The sequence below is a fragment of the Xiphophorus couchianus genome, chromosome 7 (assembly GCF_001444195.1).
Source record: "Xiphophorus couchianus chromosome 7, X_couchianus-1.0, whole genome shotgun sequence".
NCBI classification, from domain to species: domain Eukaryota; kingdom Metazoa; phylum Chordata; class Actinopteri; order Cyprinodontiformes; family Poeciliidae; genus Xiphophorus; species Xiphophorus couchianus.
This window is the reverse complement of record NC_040234.1, coordinates 19,643,553-19,654,333: the sequence shown is the minus strand read 5'-3', so window position 1 is coordinate 19,654,333 and position 10,781 is coordinate 19,643,553. Positions and strand designations below refer to the sequence as shown.

General features: G+C 35.8%; 1 protein-coding gene across 1 annotated transcript in view; it reads right to left on the bottom strand.

The window, feature by feature from the left end:
* Positions 1–2,953: 2,953 nt before the first annotated feature.
* Positions 2,954–10,781, bottom strand: part of abca12 (ATP-binding cassette, sub-family A (ABC1), member 12) — a 68,239-nt gene continuing 60,411 nt past the window's right edge. Inside the window, exons 66-71 of the mRNA XM_028022585.1 lie at positions 7,840–7,974; positions 6,638–6,741; positions 6,270–6,362; positions 6,047–6,152; positions 4,129–4,266; positions 2,954–3,635 (exon numbers count right to left, since the gene is read on the bottom strand). Coding sequence (XP_027878386.1) covers positions 3,531–3,635; positions 4,129–4,266; positions 6,047–6,152; positions 6,270–6,362; positions 6,638–6,741; positions 7,840–7,974 — 681 coding nt within the window. The 3' untranslated portion in view covers positions 2,954–3,530. The remainder of the gene's footprint in view (positions 3,636–4,128; positions 4,267–6,046; positions 6,153–6,269; positions 6,363–6,637; positions 6,742–7,839; positions 7,975–10,781) is intronic.

Genomic DNA, 10,781 nt, shown 5'->3' with positions numbered 1-10,781 from the left:
ATGCAAAGGCCTCTTCAACTGGTGGAGCTCACACTGTATGGACCAGAGCATAGTTTTGCCATAAGAAACATTTCTGATAACATTCAGAAATTCCTTTAAAAAAATTCTACAATAGTAACAATTCTCAGTGGTGTAAACTCACAATGGAGTGCTTTGTTTTGACTATAGTGATTCTGCATAGCTTAATTCATGGAGCATGTCATTTTGAACACTGAAATGTAAAACTGTCACTGAAAATTGTACATTTCAAATATTTGGATTGACAAATTCAAAACCAGCAGTCAATGACAGTTTTAACTAAAATAAACTTTGTTCACTATTTCTATTGCCCAAGATATAAAATTCTAACATGGAATATATTATCAGTATAATATTGCAATATTCCAATTCCCATTCATGTGATAAGCAAGAGTAAAAAGTTTTGGTCACACTTTATTTGATGTGTTGTGAATAAGACTGTCATGACACCGTAACAAACATGACATAACACCTGTCATGAACGTGAGTAAGTCTTCATGAATATTTGTGACTGTTGTCATGATCATGATTTCTTGGTTAATGTCAATTTGTCATAACAAAGACATTTTGAATAATGTCAACTTTGTATTAAAAGTGTCATGATTTACCAAATGACACTTTATGACAACAGCCATAAATATTCATGAAGACTTACTCATGTTCATGACAGGTGTTATGTCATGTTTATGACGGTGTCATGACAGTTTTATTCACAACCCATCAAATAAAGTGTTACCAAAGTTTTTGTAGATGTACAATGTAAACAAAAATATGAAATGACTTTAAGAAGATAAATTAAACACATTGTGTCTATTACTGCAAAGTAGAAAACAAGTATTTAAACCACAGGGACTTTGTATGTAATGTAAAAAAAAAAATCTAATCAATCCCATTTACAAAAAACTTGGCTGGATAAAAATATTGAACAACTAAAACACTTTTCAGATATATTGTTTTAAGTAAAAACCTCTGAGATCCCAGTAAGTCTGAAAAGAAGCTTAAGGAATTCACAAAGATTACATTTCAAGATGTTAAATATCTATTTGCAAGCAAAGACTTGAAGGCTTATAGATTATTTGTCATCATCAAGCCTTCAGCACTGCAGCAAAGCCAGGCACACACTATGGTGGAAATAATTGCATGGGCTCAGTCGAATCCCTTTTAAAAATGACTGTGGGTGAACACTTTTTTTTTTTTTTTGCTGAATCCAATTGATTTAAGATCTGAAAGCAACACTGCAATTTTTGAGCCTGCACTGAAATAAGATAGACGAAGGCAAGGTAAAAAAAAAAAAATGTCCCCAGAGTTTAACAAATCAGACCGTGAATACATATTGTATTGTACATCTGCTTTTTGTTCTCTTGGTTAAATGTGATGGAATGCAGTTTTTCATCAGGACACAGCTCATAAGCCTGTATCCGCAATTGTATGTGGATGTATAACTATATGAGGTACAGGTGACTTTCTATTTCTGAATATACCAGTGATGAAGAGCAATATATGAACTGGGGAAATATGCGTTGCCATTCAGATGACACATTTTCCAAGAAACCTTTTGCTGGTTTTGCAAAAGGATGCAAAAAAAAAAACCCAACAACCTTATGCTGGGCCTATTACAACTGCAGCCCTTAATAATTAGAGTGTGAGCATTTGTACATTTTAGATCTGCTGCTTTCCAGGTAAATACTAGATCTAGATTTTTCCATCGCAGTGCTTTCTGTTTATATTCACAGTATGTGGGACACAGGGTTGTAAACAATCAGTGCTCATGACCAAGAGCAATATATTGCAAAGGCTAGTGGAAACACTTCTGTGCATACATATAAGGAGAACACAAACACTGTGAAAAACATACCATATATTTATAATACCTAGCTTCCTTTATTATTCTTAGTTTTTAAGATGTTTGTTAGTGTGCTAACATTTTTTCTAACATTTCTTGGTGTGCTTTAACATTGTTTTTTAGCTAAAATGGATTCAAGCTAAATGGATTTACAGTGCAATCCTGGTCTTCACTAACAGTTTTTTGTACCAGGTGACAGAACTTTATTGCACAGTGCCTTGCAAAAGCATACTAAAGCAAATAGGGCTTTATATGGCTTTCTTCTTCCAAGGTTTTCATCAAGGACAGATTTGGAGATTGCAGGGCAAATACTGGTCATGTCACCAGGTTCTTCCACCTGATCTGTGAATCTTTCCAACTCTTTCAGAATTACAATGGGCCTCTTGACTGCTTCTGTGATTGATAGCTTCCTTGCCCAGCCAACATTTGACAGCCATCTCTTTTTAGGTTTGCTGTTGTACTCCATTAGTAGAAATAAAACAGATCATAAAGGAATGTTGGAATGAACATTGCTCTATGAGCTGTTCAAAAGTGGGGATATTATTTTTTTTATAACCTAACCCTGACTTTATTTTCTTCACAACATTATGCTAAGAGTGCACCTTGGTCTTAATTATGCTGTTTAGTAACTAATGAGCTCTAATAAATCTATACAGCCTTCAACTAACACTTGAGAAAACCTTAAAGTGAAATAACAGGTGTAAATGATACACACTAATTATGCGAGTCCTAAAGTAATTTGATGCACTGGATTTTATTTCGGGTGTCACAGTTAAGGGGTGTTAAAGTATGCATGCCACCTTTTTCAGATTTATTTGTAAAACAACGTATTACAGTTTTTCACTTCTTAATCATGGGCAATTATTTAGTTGGCCTATCATATTCAATTAAAATGAAATACAGACAAGTTTGTCGTTGCAACTTAACTAAATGTGAAATACCTCAAAGAGATGTAATTATTTTCCAAGACAGTATGCATCACACACCTAAGCAACACAGAATAATAGAATAGTAATTAAATTCAGAAATAAACATGATATGGATCAAAAGTGATGAATCACAATGTAGAATCAGAAGAAAATGCATCACATGTACTGCAACAGCACTTGAAAAATAGTTTTATTTTGATTACAAAAATACATTCAAGATTATAGTTAAGATGGTCAAAGAGCAGGAGAGACTATTTAGTATTCAGTACAGCTACTCCAATAATGAGCTATATCCTTAGAGGGTGTGTTAAGGTGTAGAGCAAAACTGCACATTGAGTTTGGAGTAGAGATATTTTCTTTTCAGTTTTATCTAGTACTTAAGATAAAATGTACTTACATTTGAAAATTTGATGATGAGTAAGATTCATTTGACATAATCAAAGCATACCAGCATTATGGTCAGTTGAAGATAATAATTGAGGAATATTGAAAATTTGTTCTAGTAGCCCAGCCACAAAGAAAACAATTAAATTTCATAAATATTAAGATCTAGTAAATTAGGAAAGAAAACAGTAAGTAAACACAAGATCAATCTATAAACTTCATTTGCTCATCTGTGCATAAAATTGCAAGTGATAATTTGATCTGATAATTTCATTTACCCTGCATTTGATCATACTTTGCACATGTTACAGGTATTTTACATTGGGTAAATGAACCTTCATTCCAACCAGTCAGCTTTATGTCTTAGCAGCCTTAATGGGACCCAGGTCTTCAAAGTCATTTTCATCGTGAATTGGGATGGTTTCCATGCCAATATTTCCCATGGCAAAATTGATGAAGACCTGCGGGGATTCAGTAATAATGTAAGATGGAAGGCAAAGTAAAAAGTAATAATTTCTTCTGAAGAAAACTGTAATATTTAGCTTATCGTCTGGTCAGCTTCACAGCCCAACCCCCCTCTTTTTCTTCCATCTATGGTGTCTTCCAATCCCAGAGCCCCAAAGGGTTTAGACTAGTTGAAGAATATCAGCTTTGGCTGCATATAAAGCTCATGGATTCTCTTCTAAACTCATATTCCATTTATTTTCCCTCAGGCATACCCTCTGTCAGTTTTCCTCTGACTCTTTTAAACTTTCTATGCTCTGTCTTTCACTCCCACTCAGCTTTCTTCTGTCCCTGCTTCCCCTACCACCCTCCCGCTCTTTCTCTCATCTCATGTCCCTTTTTTCTGTCCCCTGCTACCATCTCCCCCACACCACAAAGTGACACAGTACTTCCTTCCCTCTCACTCTCACTCTCACTCTCTCTGTTTAGGTTCTGTCTCTTTTTCCTCACCTCATCCAGTGTGGTCTGGCTCACAGAGAAGTGTTTGATCCGCAGAGCATGTTTGTTGGACTCGAGCTGGCTGAAGATGTCAGCAACCCCACCAGGAGCATTTGGTACGTGGTATTCCACCATGGCAGAGTGCTGGTCCTGTGTGTTGAGAAAGAAAGCAGAGTTTGTGTTTAAAGTTGGTGAAAACATAAAACTCCCAGTGAAACCAAAAGTAGTGTACTGAACATTAGACATAAAGACATTTGCTTCGGGAGAAAATCGACATTCTTTGATAGCCAATCCACAATAAGCTATATACAAACTGAGTGTCAAGACCAAACTTGGAGCATTTTATATTCCTAGATTTTTAGCTAAACAAATCTCACACTTTTGGAAATCAGTAAACTTAACAGACCAATAGCAGTCAAAAAACAGCTCAAATTATTTTTAAACTTGCTATAAATAAACTTGTCATTATCATTTAGAATGAATCCACATTAGTTTGTCTCCAAAGCTAACTAGCAAGCATACTGGTTATTAGCTACTTAGATATATGCCAAGACCAAGGTGCTTGTACAACACCTACAACATTTATAATGGCTTATGCAGGCTTTTTTTTTTCATTGTCAAGTTTGCATTGAATAGTTATTTACAGAGTAAGCCAATAATTTTTTTAAACAGGAAATAGAAAGTGTGTCATCAATGATCCTCTTGTTTGAAACACATACTGAGAATAGAAAATGAAATACAGACAATACAGATGTTCAAAATAACTATATATTTACATTTCTGTCAGGTAGCTGATTTGACCCAAAACCCTTTTACAGGTTACATTCTCAAGAACATCACTGGTGGTGCATTGCCTCCAAGCTCCATTTCAAGTTTAATAGTCACTGGGTTATGGTTTAAGAACCACCAAATGCAAACTTAGTGATTTGAAGCTTCAAAACACAGCATTTGCATAAACCACTAATTTGTCTGATTGAATCTTGGCCCCTCTCAAAGTTGGCATTAGCTTCAGCATCAGGGGCCAGCTAATCTGGGTTTGAACTGAATGAAGATGGGAAAATAATCAATTTAAGACCTTATAAGTTTTACTGATCAATATAGTAATGCTAAGACTGTTTTAGGGCTGCACGTAATTAAATATGCAGCAACCTTCTGAACCTATCATTCTGTTTGGAATATCTTTAGAATGTGAAAACACAAATTTTCAACTATTGGTAAGTATTTAGAAGCTAAGGAGTTACAAATGTCCTTCAGGACTTTTTGAAAGTTTTTAACACAAACAGGAAGAATTACTTCTAAACCCACATCCATGTTTATGCAACAGCTTGTTGACGCTTAGTTTTTCACACTAAACAAAGTGGAATGTCAGAATGAAGTTGTCAGACTAGTAGAGAGAAAAAAAAAAGATTTACTGCCGCTGGCTATACACAGTGACTGTGCCATGTAATTACAGTGACACTGTCAGACATTACTTGGCAATATTTTAACTCTTCTTCTGTCTGTGTTTATAACGCTGGGTTATGGTAAGTTTATGGTTGACAGATTTCAATTAATTTGCAGAGACAAATGAAGTTTCAGCAAGTTCAAAAATATACATATCACTGATTCAGTCCTGTAAGATTAAACTATATTTTTAACACAAGTATTTACATAATTAAACAGTAAAAAATTGCACAATTTCACCAGACCTTTAAGCTGCTAAAATTTTAAGTTTCAAATATGTCTCTTCAGTGTGTTTCAATAAGGGAGAGAAACACATTGACTTAAAAGACTCAGACTCTACTTTATTTCATAATCATGTTGCATCTGCTATTTTTCTTTACAACAAACATCAATAAATGTCTCGCTACATTTATTAGAGCATGCTATCGTCTTTCACCTTAAGTCTGTTAAGTACTTTTGACTCCTTTGATGAGTTGACGAAGCTCACCTTGAGAAACGTGGTGGGGAATTCGCGCTGCATGAAAGCAGTGATTGCCTCTGTGTCGCACAAAGGCTTGGCCAAGTACATCTTCACAGTGAATCCGCTGCCAAACCTGCAGAAAAGAAATTTTTTACAAACAATGAACTGTTATTACATGTCTGAGGGGTGGCAAGCGTGTGGGTGAGGAAGAGAGCGGAGGTGTGTTGAAGGATGAGTAGAGGTCACTAACCTGTTCTTGATGTGCTGCAGGGAGCCCAGGCATCGGAACTGACCTTTCACCATGATGGCAAGACGGCTGCAGAGCGCCTCACACTCCTCCATGCTGAGATCCGGAGACAAGGGGAGAAAGATAAAAGGTCATGCAAGGACCATTCAAACTTAGAATAATTAGTCTTAAATATTATTATTTCAGCATATTTCATTTGCAGAACGCTAGGAAAGAGTGGAAAAACACAAAGCATATGGTGCTACACTGCTATCCAACTTGTTTGTCCAGTTTTGATTTTTTTTTTTTTATCCTTACTCCTTTTAATAAAAAGGCAAAGTATAGATTTTAGTTAGCTGAAATTAGAATACTAATCAAAATTTACTTCTTACCTGTGAGAGGTTAGAACCACTGCGCATTTGCCCCTCACTTCCTCTGAGATGATCTTCCATAGATGACGCTTAGTGCGTGGATCCATGCCAGAGCTTGGCTCATCCTGGGAAGATGAAATGAGTCAGTGAAGAAGAGGAGTGCATTGATATTAGTATTAGCGCTGCAATGACAAAGTGGTATGTGATTGGAATCAGCCCATTTTCCTCATCATCATCTCAAAACTTTCACCTTTATCCTATCGATGAACCCACTGCTTCAATCACTACCAGGTTGTGTTAACAACACTGTATTCTTGAAATGAATACAATGTGAATAAAAAATTACTAAGGTTCCCCTCAGAATGCAGTTATTTCAGTATCAGCATGGCATTGAAAAGGTAAAGATGTTAAACACTACTTAAAAGAAAGCTGTATTCTCTAAGACATCAAGACATGCAATTCCTTCAAGGTTGAAGACAACAAGACGTTCAACAGAAAACAATAAGATCGAGCAAAGCACACCAAAGTTGCTCAGTTTGATTACTTTGAGCTTTGAGCATCTGTTTATTATGAAACATGATGGAGCATTGGGAGTCTTTTAGAAATTTCACAAGTAAGTTATAAGGAAATTGCTGTTTTCACTAATTGAGAACATATAAAAGTAAAGACAGCTTAAATGCTATTTCTACAATAATTTTGTTATAGTTTTAAAATAATAAAAAAGTCCATGTTTTACAGTAGATTATATCCTGTCTTACATCTTCTGGTATCATAGTTTGTAAATCAGAATCAGGTTAATATCAGTACTGAAGAGTCTTTACAAAACGTGACAAAAATTGCAGAAAAATAATTGGCTTGTGACAGAGGCTGGCTTGTACCATACATTGGAAGAGTACCAGGAGGAGTTTAGAAAATTTTGATTTACTTATGGTAAAGCAAAAAAGATATGGAGAGACTGAGAGAATAATTTATTAGAAACATAACAGAAAAATAAAGTCTAAAGCTACAAGAAATACGGTGCCATATACCTTTGAGATGTGGAGTAATTAATAAGATCCACTCAATCTAAGGGATCATGACAAATGCAATGTGCAAGTATCTAATTTACTTTAAGGACCATTAAAAAAAAACTATAATCAACTAGGTTGATATTATCATTCTGGTGACCATTGAGGAAAATAATTAGCCAGGTGGGGTTGTATAGACAGGTGCATCCTCCTTACCAGTAGCAGGATTTGTGGATGTCCAATGAGCGCAAGAGCAGTGGAGAGCTTTCTGCGGGTTCCGCAGCTGTAGCCATCTGTGATGGTATTTTTGTAGTAATTCAGCTCTAGCCTCTTCAGAAGGTAGTTCACCACCTATAAGGGAAGGAAGCATGCAGGGATTAAACGAGTGTTGGGCAGAATAACTAGTACCATAGGTTTGTCCTCTACATGTTTATTCTTTTAAATAAAATGCAAGATCATCATAATTCTCTGTCCCTGTAACAATCCAAATTCAAAAATGACTGATTATTTATAGAACTGAAAGTTACATTTACAAGTAAAAGTCTTGTCAGTAATCTACACACACTCTTCATTGGCAACTTCAAAGATTTTTTAGAAAATAACTGAGTACTCATGTTTGAATTTAATGCAGATCTTCTCTAATTCCTTTTTTGCCAATAGTGGGAAACAAATCACTTAGCATAATAACTTTTACCCCACCACACTTGAAAGGTGGTTTTGGAATCCTTGCCTATCTCTCTCTCTCTCTCTGTATATATCTATATATATCTATATCTATAAATATATAGATATAGATATATATGTAGATATAGATATAGATATATATACAGAGAGAGAGATGATGCAACCTAATTAGAACCTCAAACTCAAAACTCAAATCAACTTCCTTAATCTTCTGACTCCAGATCTGTTGAAAGTTTGTTGAAATGCTTTAAAATCGGCTTAAACAAGCTCTAGTATTTATGATGAAAAATAATGGACAAAAAGTACACCAGAATCTTGTTGATGGCTATGACACGTGTGTGGTTTCTCTCTTGAGTCTTTATGAATCATTTTGACACTGTCTGGATGAAAACATGTGTACAAAAAAAAGATCACGTTGTTTAAAAAAAATCAAAAAAATCACAGAATTTGTCATTGGCAAAATCATTCCTCCCTGGAAAATTTACGTATTGGGTGTATGTAAACTTCTGATCGCAGCTGTATGGTATTTCCAACATGGAAAACTAAAAGCCATTCAATTGTTAACTAAAACAGATCTAAACCAACAGCCTCAAAGTTGATTTCCTACCCATTTAATCCACCAAATGGATGCTCTCAGCAGAGGTCCAAAAAGCCACTACTGCTTTGAGCGTATACTCAGCAGGGAAATGTGGATTTACAAGGACAAAGAGCAAACAGTGGCCTGCCCCTCACTGGGAACTTGATATTAATGGTCTTACAGTAATTGCTTTCTCCTATTCAGTCCAGTACAGCAACACAGTAAATTACACAAGGTGTCTATCAGCTATGCTCGCATGCATATTTAATATTGTTTGCACTGCAATGATGACATTACATGGTGACTTTACTGTATCAAAAACTGGCAGCAATCCTAAGGCAGAAGGAACTGATGCAGGAAAATCCATTTGGTAGATGTCAGTGAATTCTTTTTTGCAACGGAATAAGTCACCAAAGCAGAATGATACCTAACGATTAGAGGCGCTTGAAAACTATCTCCACTGTTGTCTTTTGATCAATCGCATGGAACTGTGAGCTCTAATACTAGTGTGCTTTAAAAAAGCTTGAGGTCATTTCCAATTAAACTATGGTCATTTCCTCACCAGCTGGAGAGTTGGAAAAGCAGATCAATAGAGCAAGCTAATGCAATAGATACCTCAGTTGGCTTAGATTTTCTACTTTTCCTTTGTAAGAGGATTTCAGCCATAACTCTTGTTTTTTCTGTTTGGTTCACTGATCCAGGTAGTTGAGGAATGTCTACAAAATTAAATAGTTACGAAAACTACTCAGTATTCATCTACCGAATCTGAATGACTAGTAGCTAGAGCTTATTACATTCCTCCCAGGTTCAGATCAAAATTTGTTGTGTTTTCATGTTCTCTCATAAAAGCCACTCTCCAGCACCTTTGATGTAACAACTCATTAAGCCGACAAAACCATGTCAACGTGAAATGACCCCATTAAGGTTTGTCTCATTATCCACAGCAAGGGGACTGTCAGCGGGAGACATCATCAAGAGAAATTCTCTATACATAGCTGCATCTTGGTGAATTAGGCTGACACTGCCGTTGTGGCTATTACAACCATTGTTGTCATTAGCCTGATCAGATGAAGGCGAAGGGCTTGTGACAACAACGGCGACAGTGATTAGTGTCAGACATCTATTTCTGTGCTTCATTGTCTCTCCCTGTCTTTGTGTGTCTGAGTATACTTGCTGATGTTGTCTCTGGTTTTGTTGATAACATGACTGAGAGTGTCAGAGACAATCAATGTTTTTTAGTTTCTGTGGAAAATGGAGCACAGGAAGAGAAAGGGAGGTAGATTTTTTTTTCTGCGTATAATCCAGATATGTCATGACAACTGCCGCGCCAGTTGTCAGTACTTATGAGAAATGATAGTACGTTTTAGCAGACTACTAAAAGTCAAAAAAGCGGTAAACATATCTTACATTGTATGTGAGGACAATTTTTTGACCTCTTTTACCTGTGATCTATGACATCATCCCAGAACGTCACCTCAGTCGACTTTAGCAAGATCAATATTAGTTTTTAGAGATTTATTGCTTTGTTCGCTGAACTAATGAAATGATGGTGATGTCACACAAAGCTGTGCTTATTCTGTGTGGTCAGTGAGGTGGGCTATAAAAAGATTAATGAGTTAGAAAAGCATGAGTCATGAAACATGACTGACTGAATCTCTATTTTAACCTGACTGGGTGACCATGCTTATTTACACTGAACTCACAAAACCCTTCAGTTAAGTGGCACAGATTTTCAACTGTATTTTGGTATTTCCATGGAGATAAGCCGCATAATTACAAAGTGTATCTACTGTAAATGCTAAGGAAATAAATACACTTATTCAATTTCTGTATTAATCAGATGATGCAAAGATTATATTATCTAAACACCTGAGTAATTTCATCTGAGTGGATATTG